At 39.2% G+C, this 27,714-nt stretch overlaps 1 protein-coding gene across 1 annotated transcript; it reads right to left on the reverse strand.

The window, feature by feature from the left end:
* Positions 1–4,614: 4,614 nt before the first annotated feature.
* Positions 4,615–27,479, reverse strand: LOC120438571 (DELTA-actitoxin-Aeq1c-like). The gene is made up of 3 exons (XM_039608973.1): positions 27,394–27,479; positions 13,899–13,979; positions 4,615–5,428 (listed from the first exon to the last, which is right to left on the reverse strand). The coding sequence occupies exons 2-3, from the start codon at positions 13,970–13,972 to the stop codon at positions 5,017–5,019; spliced, it is 486 nt and encodes a 161-aa protein (XP_039464907.1). The 5' UTR covers positions 13,973–13,979; positions 27,394–27,479; the 3' UTR covers positions 4,615–5,016.
* Positions 27,480–27,714: the final 235 nt, after the last annotated feature.

The raw sequence follows: 27,714 nt of genomic DNA on the forward strand, positions 1-27,714 counted from the left end.
AATAGTTTCCAACCACAGGAAATTGAGCCTGTTGGCCAACAGATGGAGATCTTTCATTTTAATGAGCTGCTTCTTCCCCTCATCATTGCAGAGGCACTCTTTCAGCCATGCGTAGCCCTGCACGCACACACGTATTGATCAGTAGGGTAACAGATGGCCTCATTGTGCTGCTCTGAGCTCAGATTGATGGTGTTTGTGCTGCTTGAGCTCTCAGGGAGCTCTCTTGTTGTATTTGCCCGTCAGTAGGTCACAAGCTAAGGGGGACCAGGTCATGGCTCCGTCACCTGACAGATACACAGACCTCATGTTGTCCCCAAGTTTTAAAACTTGAACTAAATCTTTAGTCCTACTTTGAACTGTCCGTGGTAAATAAACCAAGTAAGTGAGTTGGTTGTTGAAACTGCTGGCCCAGATGGTCTCACCCACTGCACCCCCACCATTCTCATGGTCTACATCAGCGGTCCCCAACCTTTTTTGCGCTACGGACCGGTTTATGCCCGACAACATTTTCACGGACCGGCCTTTAAGGTGTCGCGGATAAATACAACAAAATAAAACTGGTACCGGTACCGAAAAAAAGAAGATTTATTCATAACACACGTGAAAAGACCCAGGAAAACCGAGTTAACGATAAAAACGATAACAAAATAACGCTGAAAACCGATAAAAACCCTGAAAACCATACATTTCACACCTGAGCCTCAACTCTCGCGGCCCGGTACCAAACGACTCACGGACCGGTACCGGTCCGAGGCCCGGGGGTTGGGGACCGCTGGTCTACATGGTAAAAGGAATGATGGGACAAGCACAATCGCAGCGGGATCGGCTGCAACTGAGGCGGATGGCCGAGAGAAGCTGGGGTCATTGCCAGTTGCAGTGGAGGACAGACTGTGCAGACCCAGATCACAGTCTGCTGGGTCATCTTCTAAAGCTGGTGGTGGAACCTCCGTAGGTGAGCAGTGATGAGCTTGATTCAGGACCCAGGTATTGTCCAGGGGCTCGCAGCAGCGATAATGCTTTAGCTGGTCATCTTTCACTTTAGACCTTGGGTTCATCTGGATCCGATAAACTAGGTCATCCAGTTGTCCCAGGACAAAGAATGGTCCTTCATACAGTGGGAGGAACTTTTTGACCTTGTTCCTTTAATGAGATAACACACATTATCTCCAATCTTGTACTGTGTCTGGAAACAGTTATTGTCGTATTGTCTCTTTGCACAAGTGAATGACTCACGCAGGGCTTCCCTGGTGATGAGGTGGGCTAGCTCCAGCCACTCACGCATCTGCTACACATACTCTGGAGCTGAGGGTTGGTTGTCTGGATCGTGGGGCAAACCTGCGACCGCTGGCTTGCTCAATTCTAAGCCAAACATCATGAAGTTTGGGGTGAAGCCTGTATTACTGTGCTTGGTCGCCCTGTAGGCCATAATGGCATACAGGATCATCAGGTCCCAGTCACCATGGCACAATGTGGAGGCCATTATGTTTTGGAGCATTGCTGGCCATCTGTAAGGAAGAGGACTCCCTTGTTTATCTATTTATTTATTCAAATTGATGTATTATATACTGTGGTGGAAGGTTGGGATTTAAAAACATACCTGTTAGTGGGAAAATGGTTTAGTCTGTGACAGCTGAAAGGTATTTAACACTGCCAGGTGTCATTAGAGATTATTGTTGTGCAGTGAAGAAGCTCGACGTGTGAATTGTTTGTGAGAAGAGCTGCATGAAAAATAAATACTTGTTGTTCCACTGCATTCGTTTCGGTCTTCCTCACTGTAAATCCAGCTGCTAAGGGCCGCCCTATCCCAACATCCGGTTGGGGTTTCAATTCAATTCAATTCACTTCAACTTTATTTATATAGCAGCAAATCACTACAACAGTTGCCTCACGGCGCTTTATATTGTAAGATAGACCCTGCAATAATAGATACAGAGTAAAACCCAACAATCATATGACCCCCTATGAGCAACCACTTCGGCGACAGTGGGAAGGAAAAAAAAAAACTCCCTTTTAACAGGAAGAAACCTCCAGCAGAACCAGGCTCAGGGAGGTCCAAGGTGTGGACTGCAACTGTAAAAGCCTTTTGTTCTGTGACTGTGTTTAAAAGGGACCTGAACTTTTCATTGTGAGAGACAACTCTCAGTGCCGCCTGACTGACGTCTCTCCTCATGGGAAATACAGTGTTGGGTTTTAACTGCTCATCGTGTCTGCAGACTTTGTTAATAAATTTCCCCGACACTGTAAATTTGATTCTTAAGTGACGAGTTTAAAGTTTCAGGTCGGTGTTACAGTCTGTATATAGAGAATAATACAGACAAAGTTTGATTCTATATAGATCAGTGTTTGTGCAAGTAACCTAGTCACTTTTGTGACATGTCACATACTCATGTGATGACTGAGCTTTGACCTTCACACAGAAACTCAAACTCTGATCAGCTGAACCTGCAGCCGGGCAGGTCGGGACTTCCTGTAAAGTCACATGTTGGTCGTGCAGCTCCACACAGAATCTAAACAAAGGCTTTACTGAAGCATTGATGCAGATGAGTGTAACAAGATCTCTCCTTCATCTGTGCAAATAAAGCTTCTTTTTCTGCAATATTCATATTTATTATATTTCTAATGCTGTGATTTTACTGTTTGCTCAGACCCAGCAGACTGAAGGATCAAAGTATTTTTAAATAGATCAAAAAGTGCCCAGCAGCGCCCCCATGTGGTCACTCATGACCCTGTATTTATTTGAAACTTTGCGACTCCTTGCAGGAGCTTCCACATCCACACTCATGATGTTAACAGGTCTGTTTTATTTTAAAACTCTATGAAGGAAAATTAATGTTTAAATAAACTTTATTTTCTGTTGTGTTTACATTTATGAAACAGTACAGATCACATGAGCGGTGATCTGTCCCTCATTTAATGTTTTGATGAGGATGGTCAGTCTAAAATGTCTCACAGGAACTGAGCTGGGTTAAGATCATAGTTTATGATTAACACCATGTTCAAGTTCATTAAAACGTTCAGTGACTTTTTACTGTGACTGATTACTATATATAATCTATTTTTATCTGTTACTGTAACTGTAACGGAATACATTCACTCATATTTTGTATTTTAAATGCGTAATGCCGGTACATGTATTCCGTTAATCCCCAATATTTCCAACAGCTTTCCTGTTGTGAAGGAAGGAAGGCTCAGGGTTTAAATAATCAGCATCATGGGCTCATCCGATCAGAAGGAGAATAAGCAGTCATCTAATCATTCACAGGGTTCTCCTTTTATTCTCAAATCAATAAAGCAAAAAAGGAAAGACACACATGGACTGCCAATGCTGAAAGAAAACAGATTTAAGTTACTCATTACCTTAAACAACACATAAAATCAAAAACCCAACCAGAACCTCACCTCTGCTGCCGCCCCATGTGGGAGTGAAGAAAGAGTGAGCCAAAAGTGAATGCAGTCCTTATATAATGTGTGACAGGTGAGTGCAATTAAGGACAAGCACCACACCCAATCAAAGGTGAGAGAACTAAACAAGGTGCATCTGGTGAAGTGAGTGGGTGTGCTGGGATGTGCTAAAAGGTGGGTCTTTACAACAGCTTTCCACTCATGCTCATCGGTCTGCCTCCCTGCCCAGCACTCTGACTTTAACGGGCTCACTCATTGGAATTACCTCTTCTTGTCACTTGGACCACCAATCCCTCTATGCTTCACGTCCGCCTGCGTAAAAGTAAGACTGTTTGCAACTTTTGTTACAACTTTTGATCAGCATCCGAAATCCTACCTAACACCTGTTTCCCTCATTTACAATGAATCTGAGAATTCCGTCACACCTTTTCCCTCTGTCCTGCACTGGAAGTTACCCAGTGTCGGGCCCCCAACCCTCTACCACGACAGCCCTAAGGTTCCCCCCTTATGGACCACCTCACAGTACCTGTAATGATTTTCTAACCACTTGTTTCTCAGTTTTTGTTTTATGTAAATGTAAAGTCACAGTATACTTAAAGTAGCTTGCCATCACCAGTGTGTGAATGAGTGGATGACTGGTTGTGTAAAGCACTTTGGGGTCCTTAGGGACTACTAAAGCGCTATACAAATACAGGCCATTTACCATTTAAGTTCATAGTGTTCCATAGGAGTATTTTGAGTCTAGATTCATAGTTTGCTTTATTACTCTACTGAAGTTTATGCTTAACTTGCTAAGTGCTCTTTGTATTTCTGTTCACTCTGTACCCCAGCAGGCACTCTGATTTCTGAAAATTCTTCTTAAGTATAGTAACTAAGTATTTGTACTTTGTTACTTCCCACTTCTGACTTAGACCATATTTGGATGATAGGGTGGAGCACCAACAGAGCTGAGACTGTCCAACCAGAACCACAAGTGTCACTTTCAGACCAACAAATTCAATTTTGTTTCAAATTCAGAAACTATCAGTCAGATTTGAGGTTAATCCTTTCTTCTCCTGCTGGTTGCTACTGATTGGCTTAAAGCAGTACAACATGTTTGATGGTTGGAGTTAGGATGTTCTGTGATAGGTTATCATAAGAAAACAGCTCAGATATTTAGTGTTCACTCAGCATTTATTATCTCATCCACATGTTCACAGCTGCACAGCTCTGTGATTTCATATCATTGCACCACAGGAAAACAGTCACCATGATGATTTCTGAGGAACATCATCGAAAGTAAGAATCAAGTTTGTGTCGAACTTTAAAAGAAGGAAAATAACAGTTTAACATCAGGTTCAGACTACATGACAGACACAGAATTTTACTAATGACAGCTCACCATCTTTGTGATGTCATAAGGAAGGAGGGACAGGGGAAGAAATTTCAAATAAATGTTGAGATTTTCAGATTTGATCTTTGTTCAGCTTTGATTGTTTTTACATTTGCACAAAGTGGACATAAAATAAGCAGAGAATTAAAGAAAATGATTGATTGTTTAGCTCCAGTTCTCCTACAGTCTGAACCCGGTGTTACTGGGATTAATGGTGCAAACTGCAGGAAATGCTGTGGGCCTCATTTTTCGCAGATGTCAACCTTGAGGATAGGCTGGTAGGCGTCAGACATGGACGCAGTGATGGTAACGTACTGCCCTTCTTGGGTCAGACTGTTTCCCTTGGCTGGGCCCCGTTTGAACATATGGCCCTCTTCATAATACATGGTCTTGTACAGGTACTTGTCACAGGCTTTGCCCACATCGAAGATTCCCACTGCGTACAAGTTCTTGTACCAGCCAAAGTTGTATGGCACAGAGAACATCACCGCGACTCTACCCCTCTGGGTGGACCCGTCCTTGAGGTCGTAGGTAAATACGGCCACGGAGCCACACGCTGTGTCACGTGTCTTGATGAAGAGAGCTTTGCCTTCCTCATGGGGTTGAAGCATGGGAGGCAGGGGATTTTTGCAGGAGCCTTTCTCAATGTGTGTGCTGGAGAAACAGAAAGACACCTGGCGATTACCCTTTAAGAGCAGATGGTAGGATACTGAATATTCAAAGTTAGAAACACTTGCCTAAAAATATACTGGTGGCAGGGGTGGGGGCCAAAGCCTAAAGACCACAACCACCCACCCTGCAAACTCACTGATCACAAATAATGTGGTAACAGAATATAGAATTTATTATTAAGACGTTTATGAATATGGTGAATTAATAAATTAACAATCCATTCAGGGGATATTAGACAGATTCAGATACTGTACTTTAGCTTTAAATTTTAATAAAGTATTACTATTTTCTGCTTCAAGGCATTACTTTTGAGAATATTATATATATATATATTAGAAAATATAGCATAATGATAATACTAGTTACTGTGAACTTTACAAACCACAAGCAGTATGTAAAGTCAAATTATAAAATACCATAAGTAAGTAACAATTGCACATGTGATCTGAGTACTTGTTTATCACTAGGCAATTTATTATTATTTGTGTCGAGCCAAATAAATGACAGGGAGGGAGGGAGAGAGAAGTTAGAACACGTTGTACTATAGCAACCAGATCACACGAGCCTTGAACTTTCTAAGGGAAAAAAAATCTTTCTCTCGGACGGTGGCAGCGGATAACAGTCTTCAGTACCTGCTGGTCTTTGAAGGATTCTGGATTCCTGGATTGTTGGAAAAGGTAAAACTTTTATAGTTTTGTTTTTGTTACTCGCCATTGTAGCTTGCTGTTAATGTTGTGTTAACAGTAATGGTTAGTTATGTTAGATACGTTAGCCCTTGACGTTAACGCAGTTTAGTATTTGGCATACAGAATTTTTTTCCTAACAAAACCACTGTTACAATTAAGTGAAGGTGCTCCCAACTAATTTGGCCTCTAAAATATGTGGCTCTATTGCGTGCTGCGTACATAAACGAATGTCAGCTAGACCGATATTAAAATTAGTAATATTGTTAAAGTCACCAAAATGGCGCCTGAAGCCTGTTGTGTGAGCTCTGTGTCTGCTCTAGAAACTCTGAAATTCAGTAGCCTGTACTTTGAATTGTGGAGTAGCTGTATAAAATACAGCAATGCATAAGTGTTTGGAATAAATAGAAATGTGACACATGAGAAGTTGTCTTTGACTGTTACTGTATAACTTATTTTCAGAGTAGTTGACAAATTATGATCCGGGCATTTGATGTTACCAAGATAGATGTCCTTTTTTTAATATAGTTAAATTTTTTTGTACATTTCATTTATCCAACATTTATCTGAAGAAGGCTTAACAGTTAGAATAAACGGTGGTATAGTGGTTAGCACTGTTGCTTCACAGCCAGAAAGACTCGGTTCAATTCGCAGGGTCAACCGGGTCCCTTTCTGTGTGGAGTTTGCATGTTCTCCTTGTTTCTGTGTGGGTTTCCAAAGACATGCATATCTGAATGACAGTCCTGCCATGGACTGGCAACCTGTCCAGGATCTACCCCGCCTAAAAAAACAGCTGGGATAGGTTCCAGCACCCCTGCGACCTTTATTATGGTACAGCAGCTTTGAAAATGAATGAACAAAAAAAAAACATTTTTGATGTCACAGAATAAAACAATGTAATGTGCATTTTGTTTTGTTTTAACAGATCATGGCTCAGCAGTGGACTGTTGGAGAAGTATCTCTTTGGCTTGGGGAAAATGAATTGGCAGATTATCAACAGGTCTTTGTAGGTGAGCATTTCTATGGATGTGCCATATCAGTGTCCACAGTGCTCCACAAGAAAACCAACATATGAAAAACTCATAAATATCAGAAATAAGGATTAGAGTCTGCCCCAGACTGTGACCTTGTCATCCAGGAAACTGCTGAATCTCCCCAGTAATTTGAACGAGCTCTTATAGAGAACTTATAGAGAACTTTACAGAGACTGTGAGAAAACAACTGGCATTGTTTTCCTTGAATCTTCAAGAGAAAAGTATTGTAAATAGAAAAGTTCAAACATTTCTTCTTAGTGAAGTAGAGTCACTTTTCAAGTATTTTATTCAAAACTATAGGGAGATATTTTCTAAATGTTTGCAGACTCTTAATTTTGATATATCAAGTTTTCATTCATTATGCCAATAGTTTTTTAGAACATTGCTTCATTCCAGTCAGCAACACACATCAACTAGACAGATACTGTGTTGAGAAATTAAACCGGATTGAACCTGTTGAATGCATCCTGGGGATAGATCCTTTTACTGGGAAACAGGACACTTTTCAGTATATTCCACTTCTAAAAGTCTTAGAATTAATATGTACTAACATTTTAAGACAAAATTTTAGGCCAGATCCCCATGCTCCTGAAACCTTAACAGATTTTAGTAATGGGAAAATTTACAAAGAAAGTAAATTTTTTAACACAGACAACCCACATTTGAGAATTCAGTTGTACAGAGATGAATTTGAAGTTGCTAATCCATTAGGATCAAAGAAACGTTTACATAAAGTGTCTGTATTTTATTTAACTTTGGGAAATATTCCACCGAAAAACAGATCTGTTTTAAGACATATTCATGTGTTGATACTTGTCAAACATAGATTGGTGAAAACATATGGATTTGAGAACATTTCAGAACCATTAATTTATGACCTACAGGTTTTGCAAGAACGTGGGTTATGATTAAAATTTGAAGACAGACAGTACTGCATCAAAGGTGGTCTGGCCATAATATCTGATGTGCTGCACATTTATACAGACTTCTAATAATTACGTACCTACAGGACAGGCAAAGTGACTGAATAAACAGATTTATTTCATGAGTAATAAAAGTACACTAACAGAACACTAACAGAAATTGCCACATTGACTATGTCTTTCTGTTTGGTTTTATTTTCATGCTTCAGAATAATTTTGGACCAATCTGATGCTAATGATAGTTTTTTGGGAAGAATACTCTGAATTCATCTGAACTTCGCCAACTTAAAGCTACTGGACGCGGCCTGGAATGTCTACAGGAAAACAGGACTTACTATTCATAAGGACATGTATCTCAGTCATATACAACACTATCAAGAAGCTATTCATCATGCTAGATCTGCTTACTACATCTCTGTTATTGAATCCGCTAAAGGAAAACCTCGCACTTGGTTTTCTACATTACATAATATTGTTAAACCCCCAGATACCTTTGCCATACATACACACTCTGCCGCAGTTTGCACCAAATTTATGGACTTTTTTTTTACACCAAGATTGAGAATCTTCATCAACAATTGCCCTCGTCCTGCGAAATGGTCAATTGTTCTATCTGCATTTTTTGTCCTTCTCAGCTGTCATCCTCTCTATCCAATTTTGAACTTCCCACAATAACTCAGCTATCTTCCATAATTACTAACTTAAAATCATCATCATGGTGTAAACTTGATCCACTGCCGACAAATCTTGTTAAACTCTCATTCCTGTCTCTTGCCCCACTGATTGCTAATATCGTACACTCCTCTCTTATATCTGGTTCTGTTCCTTCTTCTTTTAAAACTGCAATAATAACCTCAATACTGAAAAAGAATGGTTCACATCCCTCCAATCTAAATAATTTCAGGCCAATTTCAAATCTCCTTTTCCTAGCAAAAAATTCTTGAAAAGATAGTGGCTGCACAGGTTCATCATTATCTCGTTGGAAATAACTTGTACGAACACTTTCAGTCTGGCTTCCGTTCATGTCACAGTACAGAAACAGCCCGAGTAAAAATCACCAATGATCTTCTGCTTGCAGCTGATTCTGGACTTATATCCATCCTCATTCTCCTTGACCTTACAGCAGCTTTCGATACTATCTCCCACCGCATCCTCCTTCACAGATTAGCATCTATTGGCATCAATGGTACAGTACTCGCCTCGTTTACTTCTTATCTCTCTGGCCGCTCACAGTTTGTTCAATTACTCCCTCACAGATCAGTATCTACTCCAGTTAATTCCGGTGTACCCCAAGGCTCTGTCCTGGGTCCTTCACTTTTTATCATCTATCTTCTACCCCTAGGTAATATTTTTAGGAAGCATAACATCCAGTTTCACTGCTATGCAGATTTATTCCAGCTCTTCCTATCCTCCAAACCCACAGCTACTCTCCCACCTACATCCATTTCTGACTGTTTAAGTGAAATCAAGGTCTGGTTTACTCACAACTTTCTTAAACTTAATGGCAATAAAACAGAATTCATTTCAATAGGCACCAGATCAAAACTGACTTCAGTTCCAACCAGTCTTTCGTTATCCATTGATAACTCTGTTGTCAAACACTCCCCTCAGGTTTGGAGTCTTGGTGTCATTCTCGATAGCACTCTGTCCTTCACAGCACATATAAATAATATCACTCGGTCTTCCTACTTTCATCTCCGTAATATTAACCGTCTTCATCCCTCATTCACACCACACAGTACCGCCATACTTGTCAATGCTCTTGTCACATCTCGTCTGGATTACTGTAATTCTCTTCTCTATGGTCTACCTCATAAATCCCTCCATAAATTGCAATTAGTTCAAAATGCAGCTGCTCGTATTATTTCCAAAACTAGATTCACTGAACATATAACACCTGTTCTTAAACAGCTCCGTTGGCTCCCAATTCACCTCTGTGTCAATTTCAAGATCCTGCTTCTCACTTTCAAAGCACTTCATAACCTCGCTCCTCCATATCTATCCGATCTTCTCCATACATACTCACCCCTTGATACAGTCCGCTCTTCTTCAGCTTCCCTTCTGTCAGTTCCACCTGCTCGCCTGACTACCATGGGACTCAGAGCCTTTAGTTGTTCTGCCCCGAGACTTTGGATGCACTTCCACTTGCTCTACGAACCACACACTGTCTCACCGCTTTTTAATCACGTCTCAGAACTCATCTATTTAGAATTGCATACACCTGATCTGTTTTAGGCCATTTTTACCTTGCTCAGTTTTTTTTATTTGCTTTTATACTTTTATGACTGTTTATGTTTAAATTTTATCTACTATGTTTGCTATATATACATTTTTCTTATGATTTTTTTTATGGTATTGTTTACGTGTTGTAACATGCGGTGGAGATGAAGCCAGCTGCGGAGGTGTGCAGGTGGATAGCGAATGAGCAACAGCTTCTGACTTTCCAAAAGTACTCATTTATTTACAGTATCAAAAATAAAAGTGTCACCTCTACCACACATTACTAACGAGCACACTAGTCCGCGTACACACGGGAGCATCCATTACAGGGAGAGTACGAAGAAGAACAAAAAGGGGGTGACACACCAGTCATGAGACAGAAGGCGCCGCCATGTGGTGATACACTGCATTACAACAGCAACTGTTACAGTGTTACTGTAAGGTGACCTTGAGGGTCTGAAAGGCGCCTATAAATAAAATGTATTATTATTATTATTACAAATTATTATACAAATGAAGCAATACTGTCATGCCCTATGTAGCATGTTTAACAGAGAAACTCAGGAGAGTTTTCTCCAAGCACGACATCCCAGTGTACTTCAGACCCAGCAACACACTCAGACACAAACTGGTTCACCCGAAAGACAAAACTCCTAAACACAAACTTAACAACGTGGTGTATGCTGTACAGTGCAGCGAGGAATGCCCAGACCTCTACATCGGAGAGACCAAACAGCCACTTCACAAGCGCATGGCACAACATAGAAGAGCCACCTCCACGGGACAAGACTCAGCAGTTCATCTGCATCTTAAGGATAAAGGTCACTCTTTCGAGGATGCCAATGTTCACATTTTGGACAGAGAGGACAGATGGTTTGAAAGAGGAGTGAAAGAGGCCATTTATGTCCACTGTGAGCGACCATCTTTGAACAGAGGCGGTGGTTTACGACACCAACTGTCTGCCATCTATAATCCAGTTTTGAGTTCCCTCCCCAGACGCCTTAACGCCCACTCACATCCTGGGCCATCTGACCTCAGGAATTCGCATGACAAGGTGGGGCCAGGTTTCACAATGAGCTCACCCGAAACCCTGGCTGATTAGGTCCCACACCCGCTTTCACACCTTGGCTCATGTGATTAGAGGATCATCAGGGGGTCCTTTGTCCCTCTTTGGGGGGAAACTCCCACTGGGTGTAAATCTAGGACTCTCGGCCATTTGACCTTAGAACTGAAGAAGCTTCTCGGATGAGAGGTGAAACGTCTTCAAGCAACTTAAAGAAGTCCAGACGCTTTTCTTTGCAAACTCCTTTGACTACGATGACCTGAATGACTGAGAACCTTCACAGACGAAATGTTGAATACTGAGTAATGGGAATGGAAATAATGTATCTTGGCATTTGGTGTCTTTATAAATGTGTGAATGTATAAATGAAGTGTAAAACTGTTCTTTGGATGAATGATCAAAAGTGCACATTGTTTTGAAAGTGTGAGAGAAAAGGGTGTGTGTGTGTGTGTGTGTGTGTGTAGATTTTTTTTTAAGGAAGTTGAGGGAAGTGTGCAAAAATGCTAATGAAAGTACTGTGTGAATTGTGCTAGAGAGCTGAGCTAAAAGAATGGTGATGTGTGTGGAAAAACTGTTAATTGTGCTGAAGATTTGTGCCAAAAGAGTTCTGATAACCACGCTGAGGATTTTGATGTGAATGCTTGCAAATGCAAAGAGTTTAGTATATATTTGTGTGTGTGGGCATGTGCTGAGGGGGTATTCTTTTTAAATTAAAAGTAGTAGAGTTACAGAGGGTATATAGAGTGTGAACATAAAATAAGAGCTCCGTTAGGTTGTAGAAACTGATGAAAATCCAGTGGAGAGAAGCGTGTGTGTGAAAACCGCCGTGTGTGTGTGGGTGTGTGTGTCTGGCAGGAAGTGAACCAGTCTGGACGCAGCCTGTTTGCCAGCTGAAATAGACACGTTTCAAAATGAAAACAGAGGAATTAGAAAATGAAAGTGTTAGGAAATAGTAATGAAAATGATATTAAATAAATGTCTTAGTGTGTTAATACAAATACCCATGGACTTGCTCAACCTCCTGGTAGAATAAAGTGGCAAAATGATAGATTAACATAATTGGGACGAAAACAGGCCAGGTTTTGGCTTAAAATTTCACAGCTTGACCTCTCATCCTGTCCTTATCCTGAGAAGAAGCTTAAAGGACAGTCAATCTCTGATGAAGACAGAAGACAGAGCAACACCGTGCACTTAAGAATTAACAGCAGGCAAGAGACAGTGCAACTGACCTAAAACACTGAATGGTCCAGCAGCATGTATGAATACCATTGTGCATGGGAACATGCGCTTTGATCAGTGACAAGACCGTGTGAAAGCACTGGGCAGGACTCTCTGAGTTCATATTTGCCATGCTGGGAGTTAAGCGCAAAGAAAAGACTGAAAAGAATGAGAATGAACAGAGAAGAAAAATTGAATTGGATTATGATTTTATGGATAATTAATGGTAGTAATATATCCATAAACAGAACCAGCTGAAATATGTAGACAGGTTACATGTCTAAACCTCGGCAGACAGCCATGGAGGACAGAAGGACCATGCCACTGTGTGTGACTTTTACAATCAAACATCAGGATGGATTGGTGGTGTCTAATCAAACTGACATTTGTTTTAAGGAGAAACGAGCAGTTCACTTGTTACGTTAAAAGAATGGTAGTTTATTCACAGGAGCCAGACATTTGGGCAGTGTAGCAACTTAACCATGTTGTGGTTAAATGTTGCGCTCATCTTTTTTAGTACCACAGATAATGATACAAGACCCATAAAGTAAGCTTCAAATCAAATATAGTTGTGCCAGTATATGAAAAGAACAGTATTCTTCTTTCAAAGATAATGTATCCTTATATACAGTGTAGAAGATATAAAGTTAAATACAAATAGTGGCAACTCGATTGTTGCTGTAAATAGTAATTGTACAATTAGTGGCCACTAATTGTACAATTGTTTGCTAAAGCTCAGTATTTAAAACTGAGTTAAATTTCACTGCTGTGATCCATGCATTTAATTTATTAATAATTTATTAATACAACGGATATAATGTTGGACATATTATATAACCAAAGTTTGGTAGTCATTGCTCTCATGAAATATATTAGCTCACTGTTTACCAGCAAACTGTCTCTCTGCCTCACATACATTACATACTAATTTAAATTGCAGGAAAAAATTATATTTAGCTTTGATATGACTCATGTCACGTTATGTTCGACTTTGCTCTGACACTCCCAAACCCAGGAGCCCCATGGCTTTTGCTGCCATGATGCCAGGTTTCTCTTGGAAAAGAGATTTTTAATCTCAATAAGATTTTTACCTGGATAACTACAGAACCTTTTTTAAAAATTCATGATTGAAAACCATGATAATTATATTTTAACATTAAAAGCTTCCTCTTGATTTAACATCACACAAACATCAAAGATATTTTGCAATAACATTCATGAAGCTGACACGGGGTGTTGTGGTTCATGATTTTATGCCCTCTCTGGGAAAATGAAGATTTGGTTCTGTACACATGGAGCTGAAGGACTCACAGTGGGTTGCACAGGGTGAACTTCTCGGTTTTGTTCGTGATCACGATGGTACACTCACGGTGAGTAAGACTCATGATGAACCTGTGCAGAGGAGAAGAAAACAGTGAGAGTCAGAGGAAGTCCTTTGAGCGTACTTCCTGTCCTGGAGCCTGGCCACTGTGGGTCATTTGTGAGCTAGTATCATTCGTGGAGGGACGGTTTCAGGGATGCAGTCTGGCCCTCACCTGTTCCCAGCTGAAATGATTGGATCTTATTTGAGCTCTCCAATTAAGTCCCTAATCTTTTATTACACCAAGAAATCACGGACTCTTTAATTATCATCACAGTTTATTTATCGTTTGTAGTTAATCTGCTATTTCCAAATGACATCATTTTAATTTAATTAATTTATGATCATTTTAATTTAATGATAATTTGTTTTTATCAAGCCAAAGCTTCACTTTAATTATTTCATTCATCATGTCATCCAATTAATGCTGCACCAGAGTAGAAAATGTTTGCATCGTCAGAAAAGAATTTTAATACTATGGACATGGGCCTAAAACTGAGCCCTGGAGAACTCTAAAAGTGATGTCCATACATACAAGGAGAATCAACCAATTTATTTCACAAAACTTCGCATGACTCAATTTAAATTTAAATTTAAATTTAAATTTAAAACTACCCCTCTGACCCCATAACGTTCGAATTTTCTGATTAGTATCATGATCTAGTGTCAACTGTCCTTCTCAAGTATATGAATAACCCAACCATATATTGTGCCTCTATTTTGTGGCCTCTTTTGACATAGTAAAGAAACTGGCCTGTAGTTTGTGAAATGGTGTTTGTTACCAGATTTGTATAGAGGTATATTTTTGCTATTTTTGTACACTGTAAAATCTAACTTGTTGTTTCAACTTAAAAATATCAGGTACAGGGCTGCCTTAAAATTTTAAGTTAAGTCAAGAAATAGAGTTTGTTCTTATAACACAACCAATTGTTATCTTAATGAAAAATCACATGTTGTCTAAACTTTTGTCTTAGTTTAGTTGACTGAGATTTGTTAGTCAGTTCAACTCCTTTAATTGTCATCTTTACTTGGGAAAACCTTTTCAGCTAAATTAAAATAATCTATTGTTTAAACTCTTGTCCTAGTTCAGTTGACTTGGGTTTTTTAGTTAATTCAAATACTTTAGTAGTTCTTTTAACTTAGGAATCTATTTTAGCTTAACTAACATAATCTGTTAGCTAAGTTGATTTAAGTTTATTAATTAACTGAGCTCCTTAAGGTAGCTGAGTGAACTTGTAAATCAGTTTCATTTTAATTATCAGAGTTGATTGACTGGATGTAAAGAAAAATGTGTATTAAACATCTTAAGTTTTGTTTTGTTTTTTTAGCTTTCTAACATCCATTTCAGCAAAACTACCTGTTAGGTTTATCTTAGATCTCAGGTTTAAATATCGACATTCCTTTAAATTAATTTTCTGTTGTTTACAGAAAAAAAAATAAAAACCCAACAGATTCCATTAAAGTGTATCTGATCATTTCATACAGAAAGTTTGTTTTAAGAACATGACAAGACAATTACTCATGAGCACCCAACATTCACCATTTATTGTGCCATCTTAGTCATCTGAGAAACAGAAAAATCAGTGGCGTAGCTCATCAGGCTCACAATCCATCAAAACTCAAAGGCTGCTCCCTGTGAAACAATAAATTTGAACTTGGTCTTGAGCCCAGTTTGGGTGAAGATTAAATTCTGACCAATACTCTAGGAGCAGTAGTGATTCTTGTGAAGTAACAACATAAAGTCTGCATTAATGTAATGTATCAACGGGACACTTGCTATTTTAGAAAAGTTATTCTTTACATTTGCAAAATTTTTAAACTTCATTGTGCTCAGTCACACCTGTTAGCATAAAACTTGAAATATTAAAATAGTACAAAACCTTTGATAAGTGACAGTAAAGATCAGTTTATAATAACTAAGACATCAAACTCTTGTATTTGTCTTCGTTTACAATTGCAACAAATTCCACAGAACCAATATCTCTGAAAATGAGTGCATGCTTCTGAAACATTTGATAATATGGATATTTCAGATACATAAGTTTGATTCTGCTCAATTGCAAAACAAAGGAAAAACTACTGACTTGCATGAGATAAGCATCTGCAGAGTCCACCATTATATTGTTGTTCACATAAGTTTCTTAAACCATGAACAAATGAGTAATTGTCTAATCTGGAATGTAAAGTGCAGTCATTTAGTGACATACAAAAGTGAGAATGAGAACTTGCAAGAAAAAAAAACAAACAGTAAAATAAAACTGTCCTTAACACTGAGGCAACTGTATGCTGTGAACATACAATTACAGTTCTGCATGGCTTTCTGCAAGAGTCTGTTTCTTAGACCATGCACTAGTGAGATGCACTGCCTTCCACCAATGTTCATTAGGATGTTCTGAATGACTTCAAAGATGTCCTTAAGTTCCTTTGGATAGTCTATGTTGAGGGCAAAAAGAAGGCCCATCAGCATGGAAATGGCACTTGAGACATCCCTCAGATTAGACAGGATTACTGCCGCCTCAAGGACAACCAACACATCGATGATGTCTTCTTCTTTCACCATCGCAATGCCAACTTTCATCCTCTTAGAAAACGTGTCTTCAATACCTGTCGGCTATAAAAGACAAAAAAAAATAATAAAATTACACAATTACAATTACACAATATCCCTTGTGCTTAAGAAATCATGTCTTTCCAAAGAAGAGCCATACTGATGCTTTGGATGATGGTGATTGGCTTTGGGTAACACTTATTAGTTGTTAAAGTTTTTTCAGAATGAGATATGCACCCCCATGTTACAAATCCATTTCTTGCTTTAAACAAAGACCACGTTCATAAATAACTGAGCATGTCTTCAATTGCAGAATTCAAACAAAATTTTCAATTTAAATGGTAAATGGCCTGTATTTGTATAGCGCTTTACTAGTCCCCTAAGGACTCCAAAGCGCTTTGCACATTCAGTCGTTCACACACATGGGTGGATGACTGAAACTCAAGAGTTGACAGTTCGTCTTATAATCGGAAGGTTGCGGTTCGAGCCCGGCTCCGACAGTTTCAGTCGTTGTGTCCTTGGGCAAGACACTTCACCTGTTGCCTACTGGTGGTGGTCAGTGGGCCCGGTGGTGCCAGTGTCCGGCAGCCTCGCCTCTGTCAGTGCCCCCCAGGGCGGCTGTGGCTGCAATGTAGCTTGCCATCACCAGTGTGTGAATTTAAATCTACTTATGCTAAATATTGGCTGTGCTCTAAACCAAATCTGGCTGAGAATACATGAAATGTGCAAACTGCAGCTACACTACAGGATCAGATTATGGCTCCATAGACAATGCTTCTTTAATCAGTTTATTGATTAAAGTTTATTTTCCCCTATATTAACAGCATGAAAAAGAGCATATAGACATGGCTGAACAGGTTGCATAATTGGCACTGAATATCAACATCCACCTTTACCCAGCTGCCCAATGACTCTCGGCCAGTAACCTTTAATTGCTTACCCAGTCTACACAGTCTCTTTTCCAGGGTCCAGGACATTTCACCAAAGTATTGCCCCCACAGCTGTAGCAGCCACTGCAGCCCCTTAAATATCCTAATATCTCTGCCATTACAAAATACAATGTGAGAAATCAAACGTAAAGCTGAAGTGAACAGTACAGCAGCGAAATGTCAAAGACCCTGGTGAAGACATGAATAAACACAAGACACTAATAATATCAATGCTAGCTTGCCAGTTAGTTTCTCTGAAACCCAGACCAAATCCAGTGTCAAAGATCTTGTAATAATACATTTGGTGAGGAAAAAGTACACATGTTATCATGTGGCATCTATTGTTTTATAGATGCCATATGTTTCATTTAAAATCCACTGTGGTGCTGTCATTATTAAATTTACTAAAAGAAACAATGCTAACCTTCACAGTCTTGAAAGTGTGTGAGGGCTCTTCCTTTAGAAAATGAGGTCCTCTGTCCTCTTCCTTTGTGTAGGGCTCTGGTCAAAGAAGTCAAAAAGAAAACAAAAACACTCTTTAAACAGTGTTTATGAAGCATGTAGACAGCTCCAAATTCACAGCTTTTTGATACATAATTCCATCAATATATGATTATCATTGGAGATTTTGAATCAGGCTTATCAGGATATTCAAGTAGAATATGATAACCAACCTACCACCAATATACATAGATTCTGTAAAAGTTACCACACTAAATGTCCAGTTGTGAAATATGATGACTGACTTTACTTATCAGCTTTCTTTCAATGAGTTCATCAGTTGAACTGGATAACCTAAAACTTAAACAAAGGAGAACATTTCGCAGTTGAACACTTACATCATCATTGAAGCATTTTATGAGCCTAGTTAGCCCTCCTATGCCGCTCTTGATTTTGTACAGCTCCACGAACCTCTCCATAATGGTCAAGCACAGCAAAAAGGAACCCTTTCAGGTCAACAGATGTAAGACGGGCAAATTCTGCTTCAACCTGAGCAATAGAAGAAGAGGGGTGGAGAGTACAGGCAGAATAAAAAAAAGATTCTTTGAGACCCAAATTTAAGCAAACGGTCATCTGAGGCCCATTAGAGAAAACACAAACACACAAAAGCAAACAAACAAAAAGATGCACTTTACCTGCTGTTCAGCAAACAAGGAAGTTCAGAGAACATTAAGCTCTGTCTTGAAATCTTTTAAAGTAGAATGATTGTGAAAATGACTTATGTGATATAAAACTTTAGTAAACGTGCGATTAAAAGAACACTGAGTAAAAGGACAAGTAACAGTTTCCTTATTCCTCAGATGTTTACCTTGATGAGCAATACTGTTTTAGTCCAACTGCCTCATTAAAGTTACACAACAGGCTTTTTACATTAAAGCCAGCAAGTCCATTACATACTCCCTTTTAGATCTGAAATACTGTGCACATTCTGTGTATATGTAGTGGACAGCAATTTACCCAAAAGAGCATAAAGTTTGCAAGTCCACCGCATTTAAATGACAAAGACAGATGTGATCATCTAGACCTGTGAAAATAAATTAATGACAAACTTGCAGTTATGGATGTTATTACAACCACAAGAACCTAAACAGTCTGCTCCATTGCTTTTGTTAATGAATCATTTGTTGGCAACACGTCTGAATATTTAGTTTATGCCACCTGCATGTGATCATCAATAGTGCCATATTACTTCTTAAGAAGTACCCTGACACTACAATCTTTATATCATTTGTTCTACAGAGCTATTAAGTTACAATATAATCTGTGGTGTTTCCAGTATGACAAAATGCACAAATTGTAACTTACCATTTGACTCCACTGACAAAAATAAATCCCCAGCATCAAGTTTGGCTTCACAGACCTAAAATAAGTAAAATAAAAATATATGTTATAATTATATTGTTTTTGCCATTTATTCATGATTGCTAATTTTCTGACATATAAACAATATTAGTTTTGTTACAATACAGAGAATGCAGTTTAATTAAAAGGTAAATTATGCAAAAAAAAAAAAACTTCTGCAGTATACCATGCCAAAAATCAGTGTCTCTGATGCCAATTATTTTATCACTACAGCTCTTTTAGTATGGAAACTCACACAATCTGGTCATACTGATCACAAGAGTTCAAAAATAAGTCAAAATAGTGAGCTGTTGTTAAGCATAAAGCATTTCAGGGTAACAAATAACTGCACAATAGAATTAAAGCAAAAAAATAAACACACTGGAGGACTATCTGATAAAAACTAATATAATGCTGGTTTGTAGACCATATTTTGTCTCAGTCCTCAGTGCACTCTTGCAGCTTAGCATGCAGCAGTTAATAACAACTTAAGTGATTACATAGGGGTAAACAGATGACAACAAGCATCGAGTCCTGCCAAAAGTTCTTTTGAACCCAGCCAGTTATTGGAAATATTGCCAAAATGAACTTCCACCAAAATACAACAGTCTGTGAACTTGAAAGAAATTTACAAGTACAGAGACAATATGAAATAAGCTTTATTAATTAGCTGAGTTAGCTTGCTAATATCGCAACAGTGGTTGAGTGCACAACCTTAAAGCTAGCGGCACAATACTTGTGATTTGGTCAGTGCCAAATTAAACCCATAAAAAAGGCCATGTGTCAGTTTATTAGGTCAAGTTTGGTCATGACACACAAGCTGGACCTTGTCCGCTAAAGCTACATTAGCTAAAGCAAACATTTCGGTAAAAGAGAAAAATACACATCATGCAATAAATTCAAAACATGTTCCAACTTTTGTAGCTCTCTTTCCTTATAGTTATAACCAATGTTACTCACCTTGAAAGCATATTCCAAAGAAGACGATTAGAAAAGGTCCAAGTAAAGTGAGCATGTCGTTAACCGCCAATTCCCCATGATGCACCTCGGTAGCAGTCACGTGAGGCAGTTTTGAATCCTGCTGTGCTCAACTTACCCACATTGTCAACTTCACATAAGTTGCTGATTTAGCTGGACATGAGTTTTCAAGTTAGCTTTTTTTGGTGTAATTGGGACGTTTTTAACTTATAATTCTATGTTATAACAACAACTTCAGTCATCTATCGTCAAACTGATATAAGATAATATGTTGAAATAACAAACATCTAGAATTACATTTTACAGTGTATTGTTTGGAAAATATCCACTTTGAAATAATTATGTTTTTAGCCTCAATGTTATCTACTTTTATATCCATATCAGCACAATCCAAGGATTTCTTATTTTTTTCATTTCCTAACTATTTCATAAACTTAATTGTAAATAATGATTTCTGTCAAGGAATCCAGGTTTTCCTCTGCTATCCCAGGATCGGTAATTGCTCTTGCTACACTTGTTCCAGCTATTAGAAAGAATTTCTTAAAGCTCTTGCCTACAGCAGCCATTAGGTATTTCTCATGGCCGCTGTCTTTTAAATACTTTTTTCAGTGTCATTTGTAAAACAGTTTTCTGAAAGTGACAGTGAGATGTGATTTTGCGGTGTCTGGTAAATAATTATCTTAACACAAAAAGAGTGGCAATGGTAGACACCCAGATATCGCATTTTCATTTCACAAGACATATTAAACAGAATAAACTAACAATTGCTACTGTTAGTGTTAAAGGATTTTTATATGTATTCTGCTTTATTGTAGTTAAAAAAACCCTAGTTGTTTAGCTTCATTTAAAACTCCTATTTCACTGTGTTTCATGACAAAGCTTGCATGAGGAAATACCACAGGTGCCTCCACCTTTGCTGAGTTTGCTGAGATAAGCTTGACTGGTTACTATTTTTAACAGTTTGAACATATGTTTCCTGCTTATCACCTTGTAAGGAGTTGTTTTACACACAAGGGGCGCCGACCTGACATATTTTAGGAAGGAGCAGTGTATAAATACAGAGGGGACTGATGTCTCAGTGTGAGTCTCCACTGAGATCACCCATGTATATACATGTTTGAGTTGTGTCTTTCTTTGCCTGCTGAAACAATTCTTTGACATAATTTTTGGTCCTTCTGAGCCAGATGGGAAAATAACAACTGTTTTGTTGTGACTCCAAAGCAGAGATCTACACTGATTCCCGACGCCGTGGGGAGCCCGCACTGAAGTCTGTCGACAGCCCTCTCTAGGTAGAGGTGAAAGCCCAAGAGCGTAAAAAATTCGGGTCTTGGCCAGTGTTTTTATCAGTGGTCCACGGTGGTGGGATTCAGTGGAACGATCTAACGAAACCGGCTGCAGCGACGTTTCAGTAAGGTAAAGAAACCCACACATATACACTCGCGTAAAACGAAGATAGGTTTCACCCGCCAAAAGGGTTGGAGAGTCTGATCCACTGCACGGATCTAAAATAGGACTAATCCGCCGAAAGGATTTGAAATTTAGGGCTTGCCCACCGCACGGGCTGGTAGACTGATCCGCTGAAAGGATCTGCGCGACTGTATATTATATATTTGTGTTTTCTGTGTGTGAAGAGTAAATCATTTTTAACAGCACAGTACGCTGCTGGATTACTCTTTTGTTTCTGTCATTTTATTTCCTGTCAGTAGCCAAAGTACTGGCGAGTAGAGGAGAAAGGTTGTGTTCATCACGTAAAACTTACACCGCTCCGCGAATAGCGTAGGAGTAGAAGGGCGTGTTAGTTACCACTCCTGACTCTAATACCAGAGACGGCTCTGCAGTTTTGTTGTAATGGGTAATAAAGCTACAAAACTCACTGCTGATGAGCAGTGGCTAGAGAAAAAATGTCCAGGCGCCGGACAAATTAGTGCATGTAGATGGAGGAATCCAAAGAAAACTAAATGTCCCACGTGGGAGGGCAAATGTAGTCCCTCCGCACTAACGCAACTATAAGAAACCCTCCAAACAGAAATAAATACAAGAGGAATGAAGTGGAATAAACAAAAGGTTAAATTAAATCAGAGCTTATCTGATGTATTCAAACTAATAATAGGCAGGATAACAACCTGTAAACTGGCATTAACAATGAAATATAGTTGGCATGACGAACGTGCCTAGAATGAATAGAGTAAATGAAACCAGATAATTCACATGAAAGTATATCAAATAAAAAGAGAGATGCATAAGGTATATTAAGGCTGTGTCATTGTTCAGCCAAGGAAAGTGTGTCTCCAGCTTGGGTAAGGGTGAAACTGCAGATCACCCCCAGCCCTTGATGGATACATAATAAAATATATATGAAATAGTATAATAGACTATTGTATATTTGTAGTATAGTAGCATATTGTAATATACTATTGATGTTATATAGAAATAAGAGAAAATAATTAAGAGATAATAATATTAATAATAATATTAATAGTGACATTATATTAATGAGAAGAAGCATCTTATTTAGCTATGATGTAAGGTGGATAATTGTTAAAAGTAGTCTGAATCAAGCTTAAGGTTTGCTCAAACTCAGTACAATGATATATGAGATGAAGAAAATAAGGAACATACCTAATCTAATCAAGTGCATAGAGACACTTGACCTGCTTGTAAACCTGTCATCCTAGATGAGACTTTGTTGAGATGGAGAGCAAACCTATACTAACAACTTTGCAGACAAAGTAGCTGCAAAACAAAAAGTGGACACACTGACACTTGACACCCCCACACCAATTCCACTGGATGTTTTGAGAAATGAACAAAAATCGGTGTCATTATTAGAGCAAAAGAAATGGTTGAGGTGCGGAGCAATCCTACAGGATGATCTGATGATATGTGATGGGAAACCAGTACTACCAAAGTCTTTACACAAAACAGCAGCTCTTGTGACACATAGAGTTACTCATGTGTCAACAGGAGGGAGTATAATTAGTTAAAAACACACTTCTATACATTAAATTTCGAAACTTTGGCAAAAGGATTTATAAGGACATGCATGATTTGTCAAAAGCATAATACACAAGGTAACCTAAGACCAAAAAGAGGTCATTTTCCTGCACCACCTCACTCATTTCATACTATTCACATGGATTTTTTTTGAGCTAAATGAAAGCCAAGGTTCAAAATACGCCTTAGTGATTATAGATGTGTTCTCAAAATGGCCAGAAATTTATCCTGTAAAAAAGGCAGATGCAATCTCTGTAGCAAAATGCCTATGCAACCATTTTGTCCCAACATATGGCATACCGTCCCTGATAAGATCAGACAATGGAACACATTTTGTAAATGATGTGATTAGCAAGATCTCCGAAGCATTGGGATTTAGTATAAAAAATCACTGTGCCTACCATCCACAAAGTGCAGGGCTAGTGGAAAGAACAAATGGCACTATCAAACAAAGATTAAGGAAGTGCATGGAAGAAACAGGGAGACCATGGCCTGAATGTATAGGTCTAGTGAAAATGTGGATGAGATTAACACAAGGTTCCCAAAACTTGATGTCGTTTGAAATAATTCATGGAAGACCTTTCCCCCTACCAATACTGAGTGAACCAGTAAACAAATCAGTTAGAGGGACCACTCTAGCAGAGTGGATGGCAAAGCTACTAGAAAATAAAGAAATTGTGTTAAACAACAAATTGCCGTGTGACTCTTCTCCAGTATCTTGCAGGGCCATACCAGGTGCTCCTAACCACGCCTACTGCATGCAAGATTTCTGAAAGACCATCCTGGATCCACCAAAGCCACTGTAAGAAAGTGAGTGAGAGCATAGACTAACTAGACGCCGACGTCCCTGCCCTCTGGTGACCCGAAAGGTGGAGGAAGGGCTGATCGGGTATATCCCGCCCTTTGCTTCTTGCCTTTGGTCTACTTATCAGAGGGGTCAGGTGCGCCAGGTCATCATGAAGCTGCTCCTGGTCTCACTAACCCTAGCGGTGCTGGCTGCAGGATGCTTCCTACTATTCAATATGGACCAAAAGCATCACCAGAAGAAAGCTTGGACGCATGATAACTCACACCACTACACAATGACATTTCCAATGGCACCTATTGGGTGCAGGGAATGGCCTGGCTATGTGGACAGCGGGCCTATTTCACTCTCCCCCAGAACTGGACGGGTATGTGTGCTCCAATCTTCATATCTGATCACACGTTTAAGATAACTACCGACGATACATCACTCAAAAGAGGGAAAAGATCAGTTGACACTCCAGACCCGAAACCACATGACCCAATATGGGGCTCTGACGTCCCACAGGAATTCAAGCTTTGGACTACAGGACAGAAAGTGCTGCACTCACTCTTTCCGTGGGTAGGCACGGGGAAAAATGCGCTGAGGATCGAGACATTGAACTACCAGTTTGGGCTGTTCCTGAACGCATCATGTCAAATCAACGACCAGCAAAACGAGGAGATAGATGCCCTGCGAATAATGGTCATGCAACATCAAGTGGCGCTTGATATTGTGCTGGCTGAAAAAGGAGGATTATGTGTGCTTTTTAACACCACCTGTTGCACTTACATACCTGACAACATACATTCTAGCAACATGACGGATGCATTAAAGGTTCTAAAACGGCTTCAGAATGTGCAGTCAGAGGAATATGTAGACGGGGGTACAGATTGGTTGAAATGATTGCTAAGTGGCCCATGGACTGTTTTGCTGTATAAAGGTCTAATATTCATAGGACTCTTACTTGTATTATTCTGTGTATTCTCCACATGTATTCTCCCTTGTCTCAGGAAGATGATTTCTAAAATGATTTCCACATCATTGATAGCTTATGTTACTGTACCACTGGATGACAAAAATGATCTGAGTAACAGTGAAGAATAACTTTGAAGACGAAGATGTTTATGTGCGAGAAGAAAATCTTAAAGACGACCTGTAAAGCTAGATTGCAATATAAGTAACACATCAAGATGACATGTTTGAAAATGCTAGATGCAAGAGAACATGTTCTGAAACAAAGTGTGAAACATGTTTAAATGAGCTAAAACAGGAGGGAATGTTAAAGGATTTTTATATGTATTCTGCTTTATTGTAGTTAAAAAAACCCTAGTTGTTTAGCTTCATTTAAAACTCCTATTTCACTGTGTTTCATGACAAAGCTTGCATGAGGAAATACCACAGGTGCCTCCACCTTTGCTGAGTTTGCTGAGATAAGCTTGACTGGTTACTATTTTTAACAGTTTGAACATATGTTTCCTGCTTATCACCTTGTAAGGAGTTGTTTTACACACAAGGGGCGCCGACCTGACATATTTTAGGAAGGAGCAGTGTATAAATACAGAGGGGACTGATGTCTCAGTGTGAGTCTCCACTGAGATCACCCATGTATATACATGTTTGAGTTGTGTCTTTCTTTGCCTGCTGAAACAATTCTTTGACAGTTAGGCTTCAGGATTTTATGTTAAAATAAAATTTTCCCAGTGGTCTATTTAACACGAATATGAACAGATGAAGAATTCTTCTGTAGAAAAGTAAGTACAGCCCTGGTATCAGCAGTGGAAGCTACTATTGACCCTCTGGGGGGAAAAAAAACAGTCACTGGTGAGAATATAAAAATAAAAGATTATCTGGCGTAAAATCCATCCATCCATTCGCTTCCGCTTATTCTTTTCAGGGTCGCTGGAGCCTATCTCAGCTGTCATAGGGCGAGAGGCGGGGTACACCCTGGTAGGGCTGTTCAATATAACAATATATATCGGATAACAATATAAAAACGTCTTACATTCACACATACAGTGGATATTTGGATTATCGAATTAACCTATCCCCACAAGCTGCATGTCTTTGGACGGTGGGAGGAAGCCAGAGTACCTGGAGAGAACCCACGTAAACATGGGGAGAACAGGCAAACTCCACACAGAAAGACCCCGGCCTGATGGTGGAATTGAATTCAGGACCTTCTTGCTGTGCAGCAACAGTGCTAACCACTGTGCCACCGTGCTGCCAGCCAAAATCTGATATCAACAAATGCAACATAATGATGAGTTGCACAGTCAAACAGCATATTCTTTCTTATTCTCTGGTTGTTCAGTTAGACCTTATGGCAATAGTATTGCCATACTATTGTTCAATTTAATGTGTCTAGCATTAAATCACAAAAGTTGCCTCAAGGTGCTTTATATTGTAAGGTAAAGGCCCTACAATAATAAAACCCATTATGAGCAAGCACTTTGGCAACAGTGGAAAGAAAAAAAGCTCCCTTTTAACAGGAAGAAACCTCTGGCAGAACCAGGCTTAGGGAGGAGCGGCCCTCTACTGTGACTGGTTGAAGTGAGAAAATGAAGACAAGATAAAAGACATACTGTGGAAGAGAGACAGAGATTAATAAGATTAATAACAAGTATGATTCAGTGCAGACAGGTTTATTAAACATAGTGAGTAAAGAGCAAACTCTCAGTGCATCGTCCGAATTCCCCAGCAGCCTACACCCACTGCATCATAACGGAGGGAGGAATGAGCCAGCCCTAACTATATGCTTTCACAAAAAGGAAAGTTTGAAGCCTAATCTTAGATAGAGATAGAATAGAGCTAGTGTCTGTCTCCTGAATCCAAACTGGAAGCTGGTTGCAAAGAAGAAAGGCCTGATAACTGGAGGCAATGCCTCACATTCTACATGTAAATACTCTAGAAACAACAAGTAAGCCTGGAGTGTTAGAGTGAAGAATGTTGGGGATCTAAAGTAGGATAAATGAGCATTACAATGGTAATAGTTTCCTAATATGGAAATGTATCAACCAACATTACCTTATTATCAGGAGGTTACTACTACAAGTCATTATATACATCAATTCTAATGCACAGCCAGTACAATGTTATTGCTAGCAGGTTATCCGTTTAATAATAGCATATTAGTATTAATATATGGTTTTGTGTCATAGGAATGTTTTCCCCCCATTTCTGGTCTGTTATTCCCCAACTGGACTGATTTCTGTGTATTATTCCTCTTCTATGATCATTGTTGATACAGCCTAATTTTGGTAATTTGAGTTTTAAATATGGAAACATGAGTTCGGAGAGCTGTTTGTACTTTGCATAAAAAATACTATAATAACAGAACAATGATGTGCATTGTATTTGCTCCTTCTTACCTGATCTTTAAGCTGGTTGGTAATCTGCAGCCAAATGTCTTGCCCCTGTTGACAGAGCGAAACTCTGAACTGAAAGTTTGGGTTTGCTGCTCTTTATAAAGCTCAGCCTTGGGAGGTCATATGACTTGCTGTACATATGTGAATACGGAGGAAGCAGATTTTTTTTTCTTTTCTGGGCAGATTTTGCCATCAATCTTCTTTGTGTTATAAAGCTTCTCTCACGGCTATCTCAAATTCCATGGCTTTGGTATGACCAGAGGAAATGAAGCTCCCAGAATATTTGACTTCTTACAAATCACTTCTGAAACTTTTTTAAACATG

Source organism: Oreochromis aureus, linkage group 3 (genome assembly GCF_013358895.1).
Source record: "Oreochromis aureus strain Israel breed Guangdong linkage group 3, ZZ_aureus, whole genome shotgun sequence".
NCBI classification, from domain to species: domain Eukaryota; kingdom Metazoa; phylum Chordata; class Actinopteri; order Cichliformes; family Cichlidae; genus Oreochromis; species Oreochromis aureus.

Bases quoted from the DNA above. Each gene is read 5' to 3' on its own strand.
- LOC120438571 (XM_039608973.1), bottom strand. From the start codon at position 13,972: ATGAGTCTTACTCACCGTGAGTGTACCATCGTGATCACGAACAAAACC. The intron at 5,429-13,898 runs GTGAGTCCTTCA...CTGTTTCTCCAG, and splicing joins TTCACCCTGTGCAACCCACT to CACACACATTGAGAAAGGCT.